We start from the raw sequence: 23,625 nt of genomic DNA, 5'->3' as shown, positions 1-23,625 counted from the left end.
TTGAATGCTTTATTTTCTTTATTTATGCATACTGCTGTTAAGTAGCAAGAACTAAAGGCAAACTAGAAAGGACTACAAAATACAACACATGGACCAATACATTTACAAAACATTCAAAATGTTACAAAATGGGCTGTATTGGTCCTTCTATTGTTCTTCAGTTCGGAACTTTGTACAAGTTGTCATTTATGATGGTATTATCACTTTGCACATTTATACAAGTGCCAGGGAGACCTCCAGAACCAGTTTGAAATGGACAAACTATCAGCAACCAGTCTCCACCACCATCACACCTGAGAGACTTGACCACAACTTTCAGTCCCACTCAAAAAAAAAAGAAGAAAAAACTAAAAAAAAAAATAAAAAAAAAAAGTCGCAGGCAGTTTTCTCTTCCATCGTCAACCATTCAGCCTCGGAAAGCAAAACAAAGTCACAAATCAGGATCTGTGGGAGGGAAGCAAACCAAGGACTTTGATAGTGAGTGAAACTATGTTCAGGTGTCAATACATGTCATCGGTGCGTTCTAACTGAACTGCAATTCATTCGTCCACTTCCCTGCTCTCCCTTTTTTCAATATTTACAACAAAAGAAGCATTTTTAAAACAGCTTTTCTCCTCCAAATCCCTCCATCCCGAAGGGGAACAACGAAACTCCTTGGATCCGTGAACAGTAGTCCTTCTGGCCACATTTAATAGAGAAAAAAAAACAAAAACAAAGAAACTGTTTGCCAGTTTATCCAGTGCCAACAGTGAATTGGGAGCTGGGTGTGTGGTGGCGGGATGGGTGAAGGCCACGGCGTCTCTCTGAAACAGTTAGCTGGCACCAGTGCCCTCCATCACTTGCTGGGCTTGCTTCTGCCCCATGCAGCACTGAGCCACAGACTGGAACAACCTGCAGAAACAGAACAAATGTTAAACATCACAGCTTCTTCTCTGAGGGTTTGATTCTTCTCAGATCGAGTCAAACCTACTTTTCAATCTCAGGGGCACAGTGTACAAAGTCGTGACTCCAGAACTTGAAGGCAGGATTCTTGATCAGCTCAATGAAGGTGATCAGAAGACCCCACGGGTGAGGCCGGTTCACAATCAGCCTTTCCAATAGAACCCTGGAGGACAAGGAGAACGCAGTTGGCAAACAGAAGTTCTGATCCACATCTAATCAGGACAGCCTAGACCCTGAGATGGTCTCACCTCGTGATCTGCTCCTGAATGGCCTCAGTGTTGGCCTCAGCAAACAGGTAGAGCATGGTGCAGCTGAAGTAGTGAGTATGACTGTTGGGGTATCGCAGCTGATTGGCGATTGCGTTCAGGAACAAATACCGCCCTGGAAACACATGAAGATGACAACTTCATCAGGATGAACGAAGGTCCTTAAGTTCAACATATACCGTGCCTTCCAAAAGTATTCACACCCCTTGAATGTCTTTATTTCATTTTGTTACAACCACAAACATCAAAATATGTTATTGGGATTTAATGTGACAAACCAGCACAAAGAGGTGATTGTAAAGTTGGAGGAACATGATTTTTAAATTTATTTGCAAATAAAAAGCTGAAAAGTATTTCATCCATTTGTATTTATGTATTGCTTTCTTCTCACCACCCTTACATCAAGGCCAGACCTGCATCTGAATAATAGTTTTGCTGTTATTAGGCTTTCACAGAACAGCTGGATTTATAAGGACACTGAATTACTACCAGTTGGACTCCATTTGCTAATTAGGTCAAATCTGAAGAACTGGTGCAAGTAGATTTTATTTGGGGGTCACCAAAGTAAAAGAGGGTTGAACACAAATGCTTCCCAAATTTTCCAGTTTTCAGATTCAGAAAACAATGTACATTTTCCTTTTACTGCACAATTATGCATTACTTTGTGTTAATCTTTCACAAAAATCCCAAAAATACACTCAAATATGTGTGGTTGTAATGTGACAAAATTTGGAAAAGGTCCAGAGGTATGAATACTTTCACAAAACACCAAAGTAATGTTGTGGATTCCAACAAAAGTCTTTAATCCTTCTGGTTCTACAATATTTCAGGGACCCAACTTAATCTGCTAGACTGAGACTAAATGAAGAAGAGAGGCCTTTACTACCTTCAGTGTCCAGGTCCACAGCCAGGTTCTGGAAGATGTCCATGTGTGCAGAGTGGGTGATGGTGCTCATAGATGGGGTGCTGCCCTTGTTGTGGATGTGAGCGATGGCCTGTGTGCCAACATACAACACTAAAGCATTGATCAGCTGGATGTTGTAGCGGTTCCCTGGTTCGTTCGACACCTAGGAGAAAACCAAACAATGACATCATCCTCATGTTTGAGGTGCAACAGTCCCAGTGAGAGCAGACGTTCGGGGAGGTCGAACCTGCAGGTTGCTGCGCAGCTCAGACAGGAAAGTCACAGGAGAGCGCGTCTTCAGGTAGGAGTCCAGATCCTTCTTGAACTGAGACGGCATGACGCCTGTGAAGTTGGTGAGGATACGGGGAGCGATGTTTATCTCACTCAGCATGTCCACCTGAAAGAGCAGAAGAAAATTTATTTTAAAGTTTAAAAGTCGGCATCGCTGCGAACTAGTGTTTGGTTACCTTTAAGTTGGGCGTGAAAGGGTCCGGGAGCCTCATGTTGCGGGGGAAGGCACTGAGGATAAGGTTGCGGAGCTGAATGCAGTTGGGTGGGATAACGTCACAGAAGCCATAATGGTAATCACAGAGGAACTCTGGGAAGTCATGCAGCAGGACCAGAAGCACCCGCAGTGTTCCCTGAAGAGCCCAGAACAGCAAACAGCAAGGAAAAACATCAACAACATGTAACATAAAGTTTAGACAGCCAAACATCTGACAAGACCACAGAATGAGGATTGTCCGTCATTAACTGCAGCAAACAATTAAATGTGTAATTTCAGTTATTCAAAAAGAAAACAAACATGGCTCAACCTTGTAGAGGATTTGCATAGGTTTGTTGAGCTCTACATTCCTCAGGAAGGGGGCCAGATACTTAAAGAGGTCAATCAGCAGCTGTGCGTACATGGGCCAACCCTGAAAAACATCAGACATGTGGAAAAAAAACACACAAAAGCACATTTCTGATAGGGTGGGTGGATATGAGCCGGTCCTACCTTCTGCTGGGGCGTGTGTGCGAGCATCCTGGCGATGAAGATGCGATGGGAGATCAGTTCCAGCCAGGCGTACACGAAGCCAGGAGCTTTAGTGGGTCTCAGGATGTGGAAGGTGTTGCTGAAGGACAAAAAAACGTTATTTAAAAATGAATATCCATAAAAACAACTATGGAAAACTGGGGGTTTGTGATAAATAAAATGATGTCAATCATGGACAGTCATCGTCTATAGGACACATTCTATCTAGTGCAGTTCTATGCTCTCTCAGATCAACCAGTTTCATTTTCCTCCTTTTGCTTCAGCTTCATAAATGAGCTTTAATGTGGAAGGGATGAAACCGTTACTGATTTTAAAAGATGACCATGGTTAATATTCAGAAATCATTTTTAGCTAGTTTTATTGTTTAATTTAAATAAAATTACATTGTATTCGGTTAGCACACTATTAAAAATTCCTGCAGAAAGCAGTAAAGGTGAAGCGGGAATTTTTCAACCACCGAAGGGAAGAAAATGTTCAAAATGACTGAGTTTTGGACTTTATTACTGTGCAGGGAAGCATTTAGAAGCCAAAAGATAATGAAACATGTAATCCTCTTCCTCCAGCTACCACTAACTTCCCGGTTGCTAATACTAATTATGTAAACCTTTAGGCATCTTGATAACTTCGTCTTTTTTTACCCATTTAACTTTTTACACCTCGAATTAGAAGCACTGTAGACAAGACTGATTGAACAAAGCAGGCCAGACCTTTTGTGTCGGTATCGGCATCAATTTCCAATATTTACAGATACATATATTTGTTTCTCTACCCTTTCAACACTGGAAAAAAAATGACCCCATTGCTGACATTCCTTCTCTCACGATCCTGCGCTGCATCGCTGCATCCTCCCCTCCAGAAACACAAAGATGGAAATAAACATCGGTTGTTAATATCCGCCCAGTTTTACTTATGAGACCGAATCCTATAAATTTTAAAATATGACTAAAATCGTCTGATACCGATGTTAATGCAGATATATCGTACATCCCTGCTCTCCACTCGTTGAAACAAATTAAAATAGGTTCAGAAATATTCTTTGGACTAATTTAAACCATCTTCAAGACTAACTAAAACCTAAACTGAGCTTAATTTGTCTATTTTACCAGAAGGCAGTTAGGGTCTGAAAGTTGATGGTCTCCAGGACGTGTTCGGGGGCATTGAGCTCCAACAGCAGCATGATAAAAATGCGATGATACGGCAGCTGCTGGAAGTCCGTGTGACGAACATCGTGGTCCTGGATCAGCACGCCGACAACAATCCCCAGGACCTGAAGGAGGAGTGGCAGAGTCAGAGTCGACTTCTAGTCATCTTCTCAACTCTTCATTTCTAAATATGGGATCAACAACCCAAACCTCTGAACTAGATGATCAACATCTAGCTGAAAATGTTATTTCATCCTTTGATTGATATCTACCTTGTTGAGAAGGTTGATCTTTGTCACGGTGTTAGTGGCCTCTCCAGAGTGCTTGACAAGTAGGGCTATGAGCCTGACGAAGGCATCCAGGTTGTGGTAACATTTGGCTCTGATGATGGCTACGCTGGCTGCTGGGTTGTGCTGCTGTTCGGCCTGTGCTCGATAGCTGATCTCCACGCACATTTCTGTGCACAGCCGGAAGAACCGCGTGATCAGGTCGTCGGTCTTCAGAATGCCCTGCTGGTGCATCTGAGGAAATAAAAACCAGGGAGGATGTGAGGAACAATAGACGTCATGAATTTATCTGAGCAGTTCAAAGGTTAAAACATCTAAAAGGAGCGTTAACCTGGCCGACAAAGGCAGAGAAAGCTTTGGTGCTGTCCCGGCCAGCTGCAGCTGAGTGATACAGGTTGACCCACTCCCTCAGGAGGTACTCTGCCTTCTCCCTCAGACCTGGAGGATCATCGTATTCTGAAGCCTGGGAGATCCCAGAGTGCATCATGAAGTTGGGTCCTCCATGGGCCCGGTCAATCATGGCTTCATAATTGGAGCGAACAACATCCATCAGCTGGGGAAGCCTGTGGATTAGAAGTAGTAAGTCGGCGGAGCTCCAAAGCAGGCAGAAGGTTCTGGTTCCACAGACATTTACATCTTGTTGGTGTTGGATTAAGAGACATGAAATCAACTCTCTTATCACAGAGCAACAAAGATCACTTGTCAGAAACAGTTTCTCAGGTCTGACATTTCTCTAGCCTTCACATTAAAGCAATGGACACTATTCCAGCTCGTTGTTGCTTCAGACCACGCTTAAAATAAAGCTGCTTAACGCTACAGCTGGTAATCTACAGCAGCCTGTCTGCTTGATTAGCAGTCGACTCCAGAGAGAGCCGAGACCTGACGGACCCCAAAGCAGAAACCCAAGCTGGTTCTATAGGAACAGCAATCTGACCCAAAACGAGGGCATCTTCTCATGTTCTATAGCTCAGCCGGTTTTCTGTTGCTAAAACCTGCTGGACCTCAGATAAATGTCAGTGTATTTGGAGAAAGATTACAATGAAGTCTGGCTGCCTGAAAGCAAAATGTAAGATAATGGAGGTTGGACCTTTCTGGACAACTCTTATGGTTTAGTTTTGTTTCATTTGGAAATGTGGTCATTTACCCCTCTGGCGCGTTGGCTCTGGAGTGTGCACAGGTTCTCATCAGAATCTCAATCGTCTGGAAGAGGTCCGCTTCAGTGACGTGGCTCACGCTGCGTTCGTCGACCAGCAGCAGCTTCACCAACTGCATGGCGAAAGCGACCGCCATGTAGTGCAGTCCGTTTTCCATTGACTGAAATAAAACAAAAATAAACTCAGTAACGCCTCAGACTAATGATTGTTACCTGCAGGGTAACGGAGTAAAGGAAGAACGCCAGTAAATCATGTCAGTGATTCTACCTGTGCCAGGTGCACATCATACTGCTGCATGTTGACCAGATGGTTCCTGATCAGAAGCTCCACTGCTTCCACGTTATATTTGTATTCATCGCGGCATTCAATCAGACACCTGTGAACATAGAGCAGATTACAGAGCAGTGGAAACACAGTACAGTAACGATGCCGAGTCCACAATATAACTATTAGTATTACCATGCACTAAAACACAGACATATAAATTTACCTGGTAATCTGCTTATTGCACCACTGTGGTCCATAGGCCCGTCCGTCCTGCAGGGCTTTCAGCACCAACAAGTGGCACTCTCTGTAGCGAAGCAGCAAGTCAGCATCCGCCCCACTGGTAGCATCCAGGAGACCTTCAACAGCCTTACAAGATAAAACAGTTTGGTTACACATCTGGAGCAGTTTTAGCCCCTCGGTTTCTAGAGACTGAAGGGCAGAAAGCTCCTCTGAATCCGCAGTGTTACCCGTTACCTGCTACCTGGTGTTTGCTAGGGAAACAGTCCTACCTTCTGCAGGAGGCCTAGTGCAGCGATGCCATCCCTGGAGGTTCGTGCCAAAACCACCGCTTCCAGTAGGTTTCGCAGGCCCAGGGTCAGAGGGTTCATGGTGAGAGTTGAAGGAATGGCATGAAGGTGCTGCTCCAAGTCTGTGATGCATTTATCGTAGATCTGAGCCACGTCATCAGTGGCCCAGGCCTGTTGCTAAGGAACAAAATGGAAATGGAGTTAAACCATTAAATATTTTTCTTAGTCCTCAAGTTAATTTTAGATTTTTTTTAAGACCACAGTTTAAATGCAAGGTTTACATTAATTACAAATGAATATTTTAGATACATTAACTTAATTTAAACTATGCAATGCTAAATCATGTCTTGACATTTAGATTTTCATTTCATAAACTAGAAAAAGTCAGTTTTGGGAGTAGCATCCTTACAAGGCTCGGCAGGGACAGGGAAATTATTTGCTGGACACAACAAACTGCATTGCTGCAGGTCCCAATAAACAAATCCAGAACAATTCATATAGTAAAATCGTAAAAAGTCAATGGAAAAAAACCAAAAAGAGGGTATAACTAAATGTTAGGTCTGTCTCGATAATAAACTTTGCTGTCCCGGAAGTTATTGTTATAAATGATAATATTGTGGTCTGGAGACCATTTTTAACTAATATATTGATAACAGCATAATAATGCAAGTAGCTACACCCTCTTCAAGATCAGTCAGTCAGTCACTTTAATTTATAAAAAACATTTAACACTGGAACTGGACGATATTTTAAAAATACAAAAATAAACAACCAAAAGCAACAATAAAAAATGAATTATGAAGTCTCTCTAAACAAAATTGTCCTCCAAATAATATGAATCATTAGGCTCAGACAGGGAAAACAGGCAAAACTGCCATTTTTAGAAACAAAATGTGCACACCAACAACAAAAGCAATAAAAGCAGATGCCTCAACAGGTCATATGTGAATCTGTAGCTACTTCAGTCTGGCAGAATAATCATTAAATACTGCAGTGATTGTGGACTGTCGGAAGACTGAGACGCCCATGTTGTAGTTCTTTTCCCTAGACGGGAAAATTGCATCGGATGATTATGTTTTAGGTGCAGATGCAGGTTTGTGTATTGCCACGTTTAGTTGCTACTGTTTTACAACAAATGCGACATACCGGCTCGCACAAGTGTGGTTCACCACAGTCATTCGGTTTGAATCCACAGTGCTCCCACCCTGCAGCTGTCTCGTTCGGCTGTGAAACTACCTCTATTTTTCCTAATCTCAACTAGAGTTTCTCTAGGCTTCTCCTCGGGGCTTTCATGCTACACTCTGAGGTATGAGACCATGCGCCTGGGTAAGTACCCGACGCAACAGTTCACTCCTGCTTACGCTAAGGAAACGAGAAGGGAGGGGCGAGTTGAGACTGATGAACCAGAGGGAACCCTTTTGTCATCCAGTCTTCTTTAGTAGAAAGAGAGGGAGACACAAGGAGAACAAACAAGCATGCAAACATTAAATTACTGAGCTCATTTGAATTCATCATGAAATTTATTTAATTCATGAGATTAATCGATTTATTGCTAATTGTGACAGGCCCACTAAATGTATGGAAAATCTAGTTTAAGACTTTTCAAGCCGCCAAATTATTTTTGACTTTTTTTTTTTTTTTTTTTTTGACCCTGTCCAACCACAACTCAAACTTCCCTTTTGTTAAATTATTTCAATGCTTAAGCTTTGTTTTTGGGACTGAACATAAATTTACCTTCATGGGCTGAGCCAGGAAGCCAGTGGGTTGGGAGAGATCGTTGCTCGGTAAGAAACCTGGAATGTTCCTCGCAAACTCCTCATAAACAGCCAGCTGTTTAGGGTCAACTCCTCCCACCTGGGATGAAGAATAAAACATGTTGCTACAACAAGTCTTCTAGAAAAATGACACAGCAGCAGCAAGTAAGGCAAGTCCAGCTTTAACCGATATTTTTATGACCGGGTCGTGTGGTGATGTTACCTTGAGTCTGATCTGTTCGGGCATCCGCTCAGCCTGGTAGGTCAGAACGACAGGATCACAGTAGCGGCGTCCTTCCTGGCGTGCATGCTTCCTCAGTTCAAACTCCTTCAGCCAAGATCACATTAAAACACGGATCAGTACTATTAATAGAAAGAAACTTTTAATTTTACCCCTTATTCCACTGGCTCGATTTGGCCCTACTCAACTCCACCCGGCTCGCTTTGTGAGCATTTTCACTACATGTGAAGTAAAACAGACTGCTGTTCACTGATTGGCCGTGGGACCAGAAGAAATGAGAAGGTTTTTGCCAAGGTAGTACAGACAAAAGTTAATAAAACTCAAGAGCGACTACAATAATATTAAGGACCACATTTGCCGGAGCGGGTCGAACTGAAATATAATTTTAACTATTTACAAATTATAACCATGCTTGGGGGCTGAAAGAAAAGAAAAATGACAAATCAGCTTTCTGAATTACAGACAGGTAGGGGGCGCTGTGTTTAATAACATCCTAAACCAGCTGATCACACATAAAATCAGCTGTTTAGACGCAGAAACATTTCCCCCAAAACACAGAAAACAATACCCTCATGAAACAGCGTGTTCGGTTCGGAAATGTATTGACGGTCCTTAAGGGAACCAGCGTCTGCAGGAGGAGGGAGCAGACAGAGAGCAACTGCCAGTAATCCGACTGCCTGTATCAGATCAAACGGGAGGAATCAGCAGAGCACGAATATCCAACCTAAAACTAACTTCAGCACGGTCCGAGGTCTGTAGTTTTACTCTTTAAAGTCCTTGTCCTCATTATTACCATGGCTGAGACAGAAGCTCCCTCATGAAGCCAAAAATGTTAACTTCTTCAGGTAAACTCTGGAGCTTCACCATCAACACAGCAGCGTTTCTCCTGCCACCCCCAGTTTTTGTCTTCCCCAATCCATTCATAAACCATATTTTGCTTCGTGCCATGTTGTTTTATGCTGCTACACCATTTCCACCTTGACTAGTCAGCAGCTACGCAGCTTCATACACCACAAACTGTGATGCACCGTGTAATCTGACACCTTCCTGTCAGAACCAGCATCAACGTCTCCAGCAGTTTGAGCTACAGTAGCTCATCTGTTGGATCGGACCACGCAGGCCAACCTTTACTCCCCACATGAATCAATGACCCTTTCAAAAGTTCTTCACTTTTTCTGCTTTGAACCCCTTCTGATAGAAGTTTAGCACTGCAGACAGGGAACACCCCAGAAGAGCTGCAGGTCTGACCCAGCTGTTTGGTAATGACAATTTGGCTCTTGTCAAACAAGCACAAACCCTTTGCATCTGACATATTCCACTTACCAACAAGTGCCATAATGGAGAAGAATCAATGTTATTCACTTTGCCTGTCATAATGTTATGCCTCATCGGAGCATGCAAACTCTAAATTATCATTAGACATGTGGGGTTTTCCACCCAAGACCTCACCGTGGCTAGTCTCTTGTCCATTTCAGGTCCAGCCTTTTCCACAGCTGTTTTCTGAATGAAGCAACAAGCCAGTTCACAGTTGTCCTGAGCAATCCTGGCTGCTGCCTCTTCCATCATTTCTCTTTGCTGTGGGGTTGGAGCCTAGGAACAACAACAATAAACTTAGAAAGCCTGAAGGCCTCCAACATGACAATATAGAAAAGCATCATTTGCAGCTACTAGTGTTCAGCTCACCCTGAGTGCAGCAGCAAAGCTGTTCTTTAGGTTGGTGGCGATGCTCATCAGCAGAGGCTCGCGGCACGTGATCATGGCCATGCCAGCCGTCAGGTTTCTCATCATGTGGTGGGCAGCCACACGCATGCGAGACTCCTCTGAATCCAGGGCAAAGTCCTTCCTGATGATCTGCTCACATGTCGTCATTGCAATTTTGATGGAACGGTCCACTACTGGGTGCACAAGCTCCTGGACCGCTCGCTCCACAGACTGACGTACGCACTGTTTGAGCTGAGGATGAGCCTGCAGCAGAGCGATCTACAGGGAGGAAGAAAAAGAGAGAGATCCCAGTGACATCAACTGCGAGGTGGTCTGGTGTACTATGTGGTTCTTATGCAGCATGTATTTGAATTTCGCACATAGGGTCTGGTCTCATTTTCTTAATTCATGCTCAGCCCAACAACAGCCTTCTTTCTGGACGATGTCTCCACGACTTTTTACTTACATTGATATTTATATTGATATGTGGAGCCAGGCCTGCCAGGGCGTACACATTGATGTCATGGTAACTGAACTGCGGAGTGGGAGGCCCAGTGGTGGTGCACGTGGTTGTGGTAGCAGCTGGGGTTGTCGGAGTAGCTGCAAATGGAACAAAGTCTCCTGTTGGTCACAAAAGGTTAATATGATTAAAATCCAAGAACAAGCAGATTAGAAATACAATAATACCAATAAATAAGTACTAAAAGTATGAAGAAAAGTGTTATTTTAATGCTGAAATATTTTAGTGCAACACTACAGCAGATTTATGTTTACAGTTGTCATAACTTCTGAAAAATGTGAAAAGAAAAACTCAATATGGCGCAACAACCTGTGGTAGAAGGTGGCAAGATCTCCTCTGGTGGCTTTGCTTCTTTCTTTGGTGCAGATAGTTGCTCCTCCAGGTTCTTCAGCTTGTCTTTGTCCTTCAGCAGGTTTCCTGGCTTCAGCTCATTGATGTCCAGAGACAAGTTCTTACACAGAACTTCAATCTCAAACTTCAAGTTCAACTACAGCAATGAAACAAATACATAGTCATAAAAGACACGTCACCATGAATTTAGCTGCGGAGCGCAGGATGAGAGCGACAGTCAACAAATAGTTACTTTATCTGAAGGAACACAGGTCACAGGTGCACACACATAAAACAGCAGATCCAGGGCATGTTGGGAATAAAAGTACCCCCTCTGGGGTTTGAGGGTGTACTTAAATAACCTGATACTTTAACACTTAATTTAACCTCCAGTGACACAAACGTTGTGTTGTGTTTTTTTTATTTCAGCAGTTTTTAAATGATAGTGATTAGTACATCAGACAAATCTTGCATAATATTATGTACTATTTTTTGAAGGCTTTCTATCGCATCCTATTTCCATTTATTTTGGTTGTAATTTGCTTTGAGCCAGTGACTAATGAAACGAGATTACGACCCCAAATTAAATCTGATTACTTCTAAGTGAATTTCTGCTGGTAGATTCGCTTTAAAGGAGTCAATTATTACAAAACAGTATTAGATTTAGAAAATTACTTTAAATCATTAGCTGCTGAAGCAGATACAAATCACCCCAGTGGAGGGTGCAAACTGACACTTGGTCGTACCAAAGAGTTAATGACTCCTTTTTGTACCGTCTAAGGAGTCAACTAGAAAATGATCCAAACTGACAGGTATGAAGCGGTGAAATGACCAGAACCAGTTACTACTACTTGCCTGTTATAAAATAAAACAATAGTCAGATGAACTAGAATTACTGTTGCTGACTATGCAAACATTTTATACCGTCTAATCTAATCTAATTGACGTTTTATATTATGGGTAAAATAATTAAAGCCAAATCTGAGATGAGATCAGTAAAATCTGTAAGTAAACCAAAGCTGCTTTGTTTGGCTACACCTCATCTCCAGTCACACCTCTGGGATGGAAGATGCTAAGCGGAAGTTATTTACCTTGAGGTCATGCTCCTGATGGAGCTCAGCGAGAACATTCATAATGGCCATGGTCCAAGGGTTCTGAGGCCTGAAGACCTACAACATGGAAATGAATATTTAATAATGAAATCAAATTTTATTTATTAGGCACATTTATAAATCATTCATCAAATGTCTGTACATAAAGTAGCAAAGGAAAAAGCTTGAACACAAAAACCCGTAAAGTTAAAGAACGTCACAATTTAGATTTGTTGTTTTTTGGGTGTTTTTTGTGTTTCTGGAGAACGACATTAGCATTTATGTGTGAACTAAACTAGAAACACACAAATTTAATAACTAGAGCAGTGGAACAAATTCAGATTTAACAGCATGGAGATATCCATCGGCCCTTCTCACCATGCTCCGTAGACTAGACTCCAAGACCTTGGCCACAAAGGGAACCACATAAAGGAGCTCCTGCTGGCCTTTCACATAGGCTTCTAGTAACAGAGATTTGAGTTCCAGGTCCTGAAAACAGAAGGAAATTGAGCTTAGGTTTCTGTTGAAGGAGACAAACACCGCAACATGTTTACAGCATGATGCCAGCTCTTACTGTGTAGAGGATAGGCTTGTTTTTGGCCAGTGTAATCATGCCCAACCAGTGGCCAAGGTTCTTCAGCAGGGAGCGGTCAGAGAAGTTAGCAGCTGCCTTGTCAGAGGTTAGAAGGACCTGTCACAAACAGATGAGCATTGTTAGGTTTTAAATCATTATTATGGTAATGTTTGGAAATTATAATGAAACAATGATATAAACAAGATTTAACCTCTTAAAGGGTTTAACTGACCACCTTTGGAAGTTAACATGTACCTTGATATTTCTGTAAGTTTCATTGAGAACCATCTTGACAAACTCGGGGTTTTTGAGCGTGTCCAAAAAGTTGGAATACAAACTGTGAAAGTTTGGCTCAATGCTGACACGCTTCATCACGAGGTACTGAGACACCCATGGCATAAACTCTTCCTTTACGGTTTCCTTCAACTCTTCAACCTGTTTCAAAAGTAACGCAGATGTCGCTTAAAGAAGAGCATTGTAAAAAAATAAGAAACACCTGAGAAAGTCACATCTTTGCATTTCTCTTCACCTTCTGTGTCATGTTGGACTGAGAAAGGTTATTGAAGATAAAAGCAATCTTCTCTTGGACATTCTCTGGAGGTTCTACAATCCGTTCTGTTTGATCGGTGGCCACCAGCAGCGTGTCGATGTTAGTAGTGTTTATGGAAGGCTGCAGGTATAAACAACCATTTGTGAGCACGTTATCGTACATGACAACTGAGGATGTAACATTTAAGCAAACCTACAGGCATATCCTTCTTGAAGGTGCTGGCTGTGGGCCTTGAGATGGTGCCCGTTTTGGCTGCAGTGGTTGTTGTGGTGGTGGTGGTGACGAGGGTGCTGGGTTGGCCTGGCTGTGGGGCTTTGAGGCTGGGAGGCGGCTGGGACTGGGCCTGAACCTGGGCCAGAGCGAGACTTCCAGGTGTAGTGATGGATCCCTGCATCTTCACCGGAGGGTCCCGTGACTGTTGGCCATATTCGATGTACTGCACACACAGGATGTTTAAAGAGGCAGAGCGGGAGGGTTAATCTACATGAAGGTGAGACACAGTCCAGGCAGAGAAAAGAGAAACGTGTTATGTGAGATGACCAAACAAACGTTCGTAAAACATTATTACCTCTTGTAAATGGTGAGGAAACTGCAAGAAGTGAGCAATTGAGGCCAGATGTTGACAATACTGAGGGTAGTCTTTAAGTCTAGAAATATTAATAATAAATCAGCATGACATAGTACATTCTATATGGATGTTATTATTAGAACTATGTAAATACCTGTTTTTGAATCTATCCAGTGCAGCAATTCCAAAATAATACATTTTGGATCCGAATGGTTTGCGCAAGGCTTCCAGAACGTATCGCAGGGCCAGACCCAGCGCCATGTAGGTGACGAGACCCTTCTCAATAATGCCACCAAAGAGGCAGGCAGTTATGTGCAGTTCTTTGTCTGGGTACTGAGGGAAGAATCTGTATTCCTCAAATAAGTTTCGAAGCATGCAATTGAACACCTCTCGTTCTCGCTTGATGGTCGAGTCCTTAAACCTCTGAAGCATCTCCAACACCTGGACAGAAGCATCAACAATATTGAGGTTGACTTCACAGACCCACAATACCAGGGTTTGTAGTCCCCCTTTGAAACAGAATAATGATAAAAAGGTCACTCTGAATTTATGGCAGATGTTTCTACAGTGGTCAGGCTTTACATATGGAACCTGGAAAAACCTGGGATGATGACAGGATGGTGGAGGAAGGATAAAAGGATGAATGCATGGAGAGACAAATAACTGAACGGACAGACTGAGAAACAGATGGATAGACAGAGAGATGAATAAATGGATTAACGTACAGATTAATAATTGGACAGGCAGTTGAACCATGAACAAACAGATGGATGGACAGACACTGAAATAACTGGACTGGGGGATGGATAGGTGGATGTACAAAAGAATGGACAGACTGATGGACATACAGTTAAATCATTGGACAGAGGGACAATGTTTACACAATAGAACAATCTGGAAATAAAATATTTTCCACACAAAACGTTTTCTACACATAAAGACTTTGATTGCAGACAATTTACAATTTGATCAATAACTTTAACATATCCACTCCTAGGAAATAAAACCTGTGAACAATATCAATAAAAATGGGGCTTACTTCGTCCACAGACATGGTCGGGTGAGGTGGGTGGTTGTAGATACGCTGGAAGTAACTGTTTGCTTCATCGTCAATCTCCTTACTAAAGTGCTGGTTAGCCTCTGGCCACACCTGAGAGAGATCAGCTAGAAGAAGAGCAGAAATGTTATTCTTTAAATCACACTTTAGAGTAGCAGCACTGACCGAATGATAAAAACAAGCACAATAAAAAGCTAAAAATGTCTACTTTTTCTCAGCAGTTTATATGTATATATATTTTTTTTTGCACATTTCAGTACAACACATTTACAGAGTTGGTGTCTTGATATTTTTATGCTCCAAAGCTGATTCCCTTCTGATTTAGCAGTTTAGTAAAGTGCTACTTAGCTGACGCTTTAGGGCTAAACTCCACTTAAAAATGACTTCTACTTGTCAAATCTGCATGAATTGTCCTGTAGTAATTGTGATCTTTCCCTTTTATTGTAAAAACTGAAATGAACCCTGAAATCAGAACTTTTGTGTCTCATCTGGGTCCAAGCAGTGATTTTAATTCGACAACACTAAACAGGATGAATGCGATTAAAAAACAAAAACTATGGATGTCTTTGGTTTGGGTTTTAGCCTTTGATGTTCAAGAGAATTAAAAATTCAAATTGTTACTTAAAGCAAACCTTTTTCACACAACAAAACACGACACTAACCACATGAGATACATCAACCAGGTTGATCAAAATCTATTTTCTGACATGCTAATTTGGATTCTGTTTTGTTATTTATTTTTATTTTAAGGACCATAACATGAGACATTAATTGTACTACAGGTTCATCAACAGTGGTAATTGCTTAATAATCCAACAGAAAATGAAGGGATAACAAAGTTGACCCCATTAATGCTTTAAAAATATTCTCTAATTGTTTCTTGGTTTTTATTAAACAAAGAAAAGCAGCATCAAATAAATGCATATAGACTTGAAACGATGGGAGTTTTTAGATTTGATGGATTTAATGGATATGTTTTCCGATCAAGTGAAAACTGGCCGAGTTTGATCTCCGATAGGTGCATCTTTTCCAAACACATTAAAGTGAGACAGTCAGCGTAAGCAGACAAGGAATGGAAGACTGATCTGTATTTCCTCTTCAAAAAAATGTCAAAATCAGTTACAAAATTAAAACTGCATCAGTGTTAAAGTTTCTGATAATTGACTTCAAACTGCGTCAAGGCTCCAAATCAAAGTGCTCCAGTTAAAATAAAAATAAAAAAACCAAGGCAATTATTACTTGAAAAGGAAATACAGCGCAGAGCAACGCAGGGCGGGGCTCTCAGTCACACCACTACCATCGCCACTTACAGGCCTTCATCTTACTCTGCTGAAAGGTAGGAGGGTTCAAGCCAGGTGTGCTCATCTTCCTGGTGCCAAAAGGATCCGTGCTTACTGATGACATTCCCAGACTGGAGCCAATGCTGGAGCCGATACCTGAACAAAACCAAAACTTCAGTTACACCAAGCTTAACCAACCTAACTTACCCTTAACCGTGTTTTTACTCAAGTACCTTGGATTCATGTTGGCTATGTGCAAAAACTACTCCCTGATGAATTTAATGTCTTAGTGAAGACACTAAACTAACGGTGACAATGCAGCTTGACTTTCTGACCAAACATGACATTGTGTGAAAGAAGAACCAAAAAGGATAAGTACCAGAGTCCATGCCAGGAAGCTGTGAACTGATACTGCTATGAACCCCAAAAGGTGTGCTGGGGTTAGGGTTTGGAAGAGGTGGGAAGGCCTTTGAAGGGGACAGAGGATTACTGAGAGCTGAGCTCAGTGAGGTGGCGAAGCACTGCATGCTCTGAGTGTGGGAGGTGGCGGTGCTGCCCAGACTCAAGGAGCTTATGCCGGTCAGAGTGTCCATCTGGAGAACAGAATGAGGAAAAGACTGAAGAAGAGCAAAAACTTCCATCTGTGTTTGTCCAACAACAACAAAAAATGTCCAGATGAGATCTACAACTACACACAGCATATAGTGGAGAATGTTGGCATTGATTAAAATGTTTTCTATCAAAGTACCGTTTGTCTTTCACATGATGATACCTGTACAGGTGAGATGGCATCCAGGCTGCTGGTGCTTGGGGCGCGCCCCTTTGGCATCACTCCTGGTGGAGGCTGCCGAGCTTTATTCATTACGTTGCTACGATTGGCAACCATGGTGAGGATCGTCTCCGACAATTCCTGGGACACGCTCCTGGAGACGGACGGGAAAAAGGAAAATTAAATGTACTTGTGCACACATCACTGGTTGGACAACAAAAAAGATCAAACAACATTTTTTTTTTTAATATATAAAAGCAACAGTGGTAATCAGAGAATGTACAGTTAAAAATAAGTTTCAACGGATATGTGAACTGAAGTCCACTTCTTCAGGTGTTTACTCCACCCTAAGAATAGACGAGGACTTTCTGATGCCTCGCTGAAAGCTTCGATCTGCTAATACTGTTCAGTTTAAATCAGATGACACCCAAGAAAACAAATTGTATCAGGATAATTACCAAAACTTCAAAACAGATAAAAATATTGGAATTATCATTTTGTTCTTATCGCCCAGCTCATGCATATAGCATCCTATTTTAGCGATTAGCATTGGTAAGTGCAAATATTGGTCTCTGTGTCTTCCCTAGAGAATGTCAAATTTTACTTAAACTGTGAATGTTCTAAAATTCAGAAACTTTCATAACGGGTGGAGAACGAAAGCTGAAAAGGCTCATAAATCAACTTTGTTGTACAATGTTCAACCAGGTTTCTGCAGATATGTTGTAAAACCTTCACAGATGCTGAACACAGCAAACTTCAAGAGTTCCTCCTCAGTAAAAGCTTCCACACCAAACATTTTTATTTTTAGCGTGACCTGTTAGCAGTGAGGTATGGGGCATTCAATGACTGGAAAAGGGTCGTATTTTCTAGTTTCCAATCGTGCTGATCATCGCCGGAGCTCAAACAGCTTAAAGCACAAATTTATAATATGACGTGCTCTGACCAATGAAAAACCAACAATTTTCCACAACTAATATTGTAGCTTCTCACCCAGCACATGACTGCAAACAGGCAAGCATGGTGGCTAAAGTCTCTGGGGGTAGCTGGGCACTTTTGGGCTGGTCTTTGTCAGGAGCCAGACCTCCCATGATGGATGGGCAGCGTCTCTTCAGAAATGTAACACATGCCTGGATAAACGGTTCCTATGATGGGTAAAAAATTTAAATAAATGAATAAACATTTTAGGTTTCAGTGACTAATACTTAGCAAAATGTGATGGAATTGAATTGATCTCCATTTAATTCACAGACTTACCCCATGCTCTCGGATTTTGTCAGTCAGCCATTTATCAAGTTTGAGGTATTCACGGCGGGAGGCAAGTGCAGCGAGGTCAATGACAAAGGCAAATGGAGTACCATTCAGCAGCATCGAGAGAGACTGAAAAGATAAGCTTATTTATTCATTTGGCACCATGGATGTTTAGATTCATTCTAGCCATAAACATCAATACATTTATTTGGAAAGTCAAAGATCAAACTCTTTGCACTGTATAAATAAACCTTTAGGTCCTGGGCCACATCCAGGATACGAGACAGCTTGGCCTGGTCATATTGCTCCCCTCTCATGTACCACTCAGCCATTGAATGCATAATCAGCTGACGAATGGAAGGAGACTGCCCCTGTTGAGTAGGAGGCCAAACAAACAGGTTGCTTTGAGTAGAAGATCAAGGTAGAAGAACAAAACAGTCATCCAAAAGTGATGGGATATTGATTTACTGAGGTAAAATTATAAAATGACCAACCTGTCCATGCCACGCATAGTGCAGAATAATGGCAGAGTTGGGGTGGTTGCCCAGAAAGATTGGCATGAGAGTGGAAATGAGCTCATGGCGTAACGTGTGCCAGGAGGTGGAGATCTGCAGTAGTGCCAACACCAACATGTCCGGGCAGTGCTTGATTGGAAAATTGAAGAGCTGCTTCACCTGCTCGTATTGCCCAACCTCAGAGAGTCTGAGAAGACTCTCCACCAAGTCCAGACTTTTCCTGCGGGAGGTCACAAAAACTTTATGAATGAAATCAGCTGCAAGTGTCCGATACCTTAAGAGACGCAAACTTCTAAAGAGTTATTCAAACCTTTTATATGTTGAGGTGAATGTTGTCAGAGTAAAACCCTAAACGTGTACCACATTTAATATTATATCCCCTGTGTAAAGCAGTAAGAACTAGGCTTCCATACCATGTAGCAATCTCCCTGTTGTCATCCTCAGGTGGGGCTTTCAGGAGGTCAATGACCACAGTGTGACAGGGGTAGTCAGCAAAGCAGAACACATCTGGGTTCATCAGGGAGTGCTGAACAAACGACAACTGGAAAACAAAGCTCACATTGTTAAATACTGTGCCAAATTCTTACCATTTTGAAGATACACTTTAGACTGTCTTCTACAAGCTAGCCAATGGACATCGATTACCTGTCCCTCAGCATGCTTCCACGGACGGTAAATTAGGTCCACAGGGAAGACCTCCATCCCTAGCCCTCGTTGGATCCCATACACCACGATCTGCAGGCCTTTACTATCCCGGATTATAAATCCAGGGTGGTCCAGTTCATACGTCACCTCTTTGAAGTTCAGGTTAGGATTCTAGAGTCATGAAAAAAATTTACATAAAAAACAGAAACGTTTTATACAATTTACTATTTGGCACTTAGAAGAAGTTTCTGCAAAGATCCAGAACTAGTGTGGGACAATCTCTGAAAAATATATTAATAATAACGCATTGTTGAAAATGACAATATCAATTAGGATTTACCCAACTTTTCTTGGCTCATTTCTTTTTTTACGAACACTCAATATCCACACCGCTCTCTGTGAGCTTTAGTTCACCAACTAAAAACAAATGTGGTGCGGGAACTGAGGGCATACATACAACCTTGAAATATATTAATCAAGCAAAAATTCATTCCAAGTAGTCCTTTGCCATTTCAATTTTGCAAACACCTATATTGAAATGATAGTTTGATTTATTGTGCAGCTCTATCTACCAAGAACTGGAACAAACTGAAGTTTATCCACTGAACAAACATGTTTAATCTCACAAAGGAACCACCATACAAAAACAGCCCACAATTATAAGAATATATTCTAAAGTTAAAGCCTTGTGCTGTTTAAATAGGGAGAACTGTTCAATGATGCAAAGGCAGATTCTGAGCAGCCACTAATAATGAATAAAAACATTAGACACCCAAATGCAAGTTTACGGACTTGGGATAACATATAAAAATATGTTTATATTATAAATAAATAATTTAATAATAACAGATTTATACATTTGAACACAGCTTAACTTTGCACATAACACAAATCTATTCTTTCAACCATTTGATGTCCTTTAACAACAATCTGTATTAAAATGGTTGAACAACAACTGGCAGCGCTCCAGGAAATAATAGCAAGTCACTTTAATTAAGAGTTGTAGTGTTGACAACAGTAATTACACTCTTATTTACTATAGTCAATTACTATTAAAAAACAATAAATGCTCCTAACAACCATTCAGCAAAAAAAAAAACCATGAAGATTTATTTTTATTTATTCAAAGCCTTTTCTTACCAGTTCTTTGAAGATGTCAATGAGGACCTCAACATTCCACGTATGTGCCTGTGAACCGTCGCTCTTATCCTTCCCATCACTCCAAAGTCCACTTCCTGGAGCAGAGATGGACTGTGGGGAAAATCAAAAAGACACATAATGACTATGTAATAATGTGTGAAGTTCATTAGAACATGTAATTAAACTAGAAGAAACATATCCTCACTGAACTTGAGCAGCAACCAGTACTGTCACTTCTGTTGAGCTCCATTTAAATGGTGCTTCAACCCCACCTGATACAAAAGCTGCACCGCGCTCAAAAACTAATTTGTGTGTACTCTATGCTGCATGGAAAAAAAAAAACATTTGGCTCTGCTCAAGCTCACCGGTGCACAAAGTTACAAAGTTAAGGCTCCCACATAGTCGGGCGTACGGTGAGGAGTACACAGACATTTGAGGTTTCATAGCCGTGTGTACCAATTTCCTACATTTCTCATGAGAAATTCCTACATTTCCCACACTTTCTGTTATGGCGTCATCGGACGAGGAGAAAGCGCTAATGTGCCAACTAAAGAAATTAAGGTGTTTATACGGCCATTAAAGTGGGAGTGCTTGGGGGTTCAGTTTGGCTGAGCTTTGACCGCGGCGCGCTGTGACAGGATTTTGCACACCCAGTAGACATTTTACACAAACAACAGTGTGCAAACTTACAGCGGATGCTGTGTTTGGTGTGCAAGCCCCCAACTTTTTTTTACATGTTGCTACCAGGTAGGGATAGGCAACTATCGTACTGCTTATTGTCACTGAAAATAAAACTGATAAAAAAAGTTCATCCTGTGATAAAGATAAATAGCGTTTGAAACACCCCCAAAACTCCATGAGAGCATCAATAAACGCTGCCTTTACATTTAAATACACAGTTAAATTAAACCATCACGTACTGTTAAGCAGCACAGGTGAACTAATGAATGTCACGGTTCTAGTGAAGCAGCATATATGGCTGAATTTTATTTCTGGAGAGGTATTATTTTTGTGTAGCTCTGACTGTATGCAACAGATTTACAGCCAAATGGATTTTGGTGACTTCCTTTATGTTTTCTATTGTCACAAGAAATACAGCATGGTAAAAGTTTCCATCTCTACTTCCAGGGTCCCAGAGTTTCATGCCCTACTGGCAGATTTAGGAATGGAGCTAAATTGGGGCCATAAAGTTTGTTCAAAAAAAAAATTTGAACCTAAAAAATAAAAGTTTGTTCAAAAGCAAAACATTTGAACCTGAAACATTATTTTGAACCTCCCCGAAAAAAATTTGAAAACTGTAAAAAAAAGTTTTGCAACTTAAAAAAAAAAACATGTAAAACTGGAAAATAAGTTCAAAACTACTTTTCAGATTCAAGTTTTGTTTTTTTTTACTTGCAGATTTTTTTTTCGGCTTCAAACTTTTGGCCCCGTTTTGGCGTGGGGGGCGGGGCCTCAGATCACGGGGTGAGGAATCATGACTGACAGCTCAACACAGCGGCTGAACAACATATTCCCAGCTGTTGCATTCAGGGACCGTGGGAACTGGAATTATCTGTAATACATCATTGATATTCTATATATATATGATTGGTTTTGAAAGATAACATGCTTCACCAATAGAAGCAGCTTACGTGAAAACACGACGTGCATCTCGGAGGAGAAAATATGATCTTGACTGATTTGCACAGCATTTTAAGTCCGTGTTGCAGATTTCCCATGCTCTCAACATCAAGCAAAAGAACTAAGCGGCGGGAATGAAACCAGATGCAAAACGAGCCGGTATTTTCCAAATATCCTTGCATAATTAAGCCTGGACTTGTTTTCACAAGGATTGGACTCGGGTTTTGGTTTCTGGTGCATTTTTGATTAAAACGTGTTTGGTCTTCATTTAGTGAAGTGACTCACAGCCAGGGGCAAACTGGCATACGGGGCAACCGTGGAAATCCCCGGTGGACCACTGGCTTGGTGGGACGGTAGTTCACTTTGTATGTGTATATATATATATATATATATATATATACAGTTTTTAATGAGTGCCACTGTTTGTTTTTGTAGCCCGGGCTTTTTTTCTGATCTCCGCTCTTCATTGCCAACTCAGCTGGCCGCCCTGCAGCGCATGTTCATGTGTTACAGATCAGCTGTTTGCCAGCGCACAGCAGAGATGATCTGCCAGACTGGAGCAGAAGAGAGGTTTGTCTGAGCTATTGCACTCTGTTGGCGGTCAGACCTCTCGGAGTTTCTCCGATCCTCGGTCCCCAGAAGCGATCACACACTCTATCTAAAGACTCTTAAAGGAACGACTCTCAAACAGTTTCTAACTTTCAGCTCCTTTAATATAAATTAGGCAGAGGAATGATTACAGAGATCAGCGCCGAGGCTCGTCTGTGAAAAAGGGTGACGTAGAACCCCGATAGAAGGTCACATATAGTTTTTATATCTGGCACTCCGATGCAATGGATGTTCCCTCCCTCAGTGTTTATCAGTAGACTATGTGTCACCATTGTGGTGCCTATCTGGTAGGTTGTGTAGTAGAGGGTGTCCATCCTTAATCGAAGTGTGCTGTAGGTTTCTAATCAAACCAGTTACAGCCTGCTCCACCATCAAACCCAGTGCCCCAGCCACAGGTCATTCACGACAAACCTTGGGCCATTTATCCTTGTAATGTGTGTCGATGAGCTTTCTTTGTTAGGGCTAGCGAGATAGAAGCCCAGAATGCAGACGAGCAGGCAGCGTGATGGTAAGTGAAAAACAATTTAATAAAAAACAAAAACTCACTCTCAGAAGAGGCAGGAAGAAAACAATAAACTGACAGGTAGGACAGGCTTGGCATGATCCACAAAACAAGACATGATTTGAGAAATGTTTCCGCGATGTGTAAACAGAACAGGTGTGTATATATGGAGTGTGAACCAGGTGAAGCAAGACAGATTAACTAGGTGCAGGTGAACCGAATAAAGTTGATTAACAGGGAACACAACGTGACAGGAGCAAAACAGAACGCAAATCCAAGGAAACAAACTGATAGAACTATAACTAGAAAAACATGAAACAAAAACATAAACAGGAAAATAATAAACAGAAGCATGATTCAAAACTTGAGCTGTGAAGAACATATAA

At 41.6% G+C, this 23,625-nt stretch overlaps 1 protein-coding gene across 1 annotated transcript in view; it reads right to left on the bottom strand.

Moving 5' to 3' along the window:
* The window catches only part of cnot1 (CCR4-NOT transcription complex, subunit 1), a 33,753-nt gene continuing 10,128 nt past the window's right edge, over positions 1-23,625 (bottom strand). Inside the window, exons 10-49 of the mRNA XM_047381795.1 lie at positions 20,509-20,619; positions 19,369-19,539; positions 19,137-19,264; positions 18,703-18,943; positions 18,460-18,579; positions 18,215-18,337; positions 17,951-18,102; positions 16,964-17,114; positions 16,571-16,784; positions 16,237-16,347; positions 14,894-15,018; positions 14,009-14,295; positions 13,855-13,933; positions 13,483-13,722; positions 13,266-13,406; positions 12,992-13,171; positions 12,737-12,853; positions 12,541-12,651; positions 12,163-12,240; positions 11,051-11,228; positions 10,688-10,842; positions 10,204-10,500; positions 9,970-10,110; positions 8,503-8,607; positions 8,260-8,379; positions 6,508-6,702; positions 6,222-6,364; positions 5,999-6,107; positions 5,722-5,891; positions 4,909-5,140; positions 4,563-4,811; positions 4,252-4,415; positions 3,110-3,227; positions 2,928-3,029; positions 2,580-2,753; positions 2,360-2,509; positions 2,095-2,275; positions 1,191-1,323; positions 971-1,105; positions 1-891 (exon numbers count right to left, since the gene is read on the bottom strand). Coding sequence (XP_047237751.1) covers positions 813-891; positions 971-1,105; positions 1,191-1,323; positions 2,095-2,275; positions 2,360-2,509; positions 2,580-2,753; positions 2,928-3,029; positions 3,110-3,227; positions 4,252-4,415; positions 4,563-4,811; positions 4,909-5,140; positions 5,722-5,891; positions 5,999-6,107; positions 6,222-6,364; positions 6,508-6,702; positions 8,260-8,379; positions 8,503-8,607; positions 9,970-10,110; positions 10,204-10,500; positions 10,688-10,842; positions 11,051-11,228; positions 12,163-12,240; positions 12,541-12,651; positions 12,737-12,853; positions 12,992-13,171; positions 13,266-13,406; positions 13,483-13,722; positions 13,855-13,933; positions 14,009-14,295; positions 14,894-15,018; positions 16,237-16,347; positions 16,571-16,784; positions 16,964-17,114; positions 17,951-18,102; positions 18,215-18,337; positions 18,460-18,579; positions 18,703-18,943; positions 19,137-19,264; positions 19,369-19,539; positions 20,509-20,619 — 6,210 coding nt within the window. The 3' untranslated portion in view covers positions 1-812. The remainder of the gene's footprint in view (positions 892-970; positions 1,106-1,190; positions 1,324-2,094; positions 2,276-2,359; positions 2,510-2,579; positions 2,754-2,927; positions 3,030-3,109; positions 3,228-4,251; positions 4,416-4,562; positions 4,812-4,908; positions 5,141-5,721; positions 5,892-5,998; positions 6,108-6,221; positions 6,365-6,507; positions 6,703-8,259; positions 8,380-8,502; positions 8,608-9,969; positions 10,111-10,203; positions 10,501-10,687; positions 10,843-11,050; positions 11,229-12,162; positions 12,241-12,540; positions 12,652-12,736; positions 12,854-12,991; positions 13,172-13,265; positions 13,407-13,482; positions 13,723-13,854; positions 13,934-14,008; positions 14,296-14,893; positions 15,019-16,236; positions 16,348-16,570; positions 16,785-16,963; positions 17,115-17,950; positions 18,103-18,214; positions 18,338-18,459; positions 18,580-18,702; positions 18,944-19,136; positions 19,265-19,368; positions 19,540-20,508; positions 20,620-23,625) is intronic.

This window comes from Girardinichthys multiradiatus, chromosome 2 (genome assembly GCF_021462225.1).
Source record: "Girardinichthys multiradiatus isolate DD_20200921_A chromosome 2, DD_fGirMul_XY1, whole genome shotgun sequence".
In the NCBI taxonomy this organism is placed as follows: Eukaryota; Metazoa; Chordata; class Actinopteri; order Cyprinodontiformes; family Goodeidae; genus Girardinichthys; species Girardinichthys multiradiatus.
Note: the sequence above shows the minus strand (reverse complement) of the source record. Positions and strands in the feature narration are given on the sequence as shown.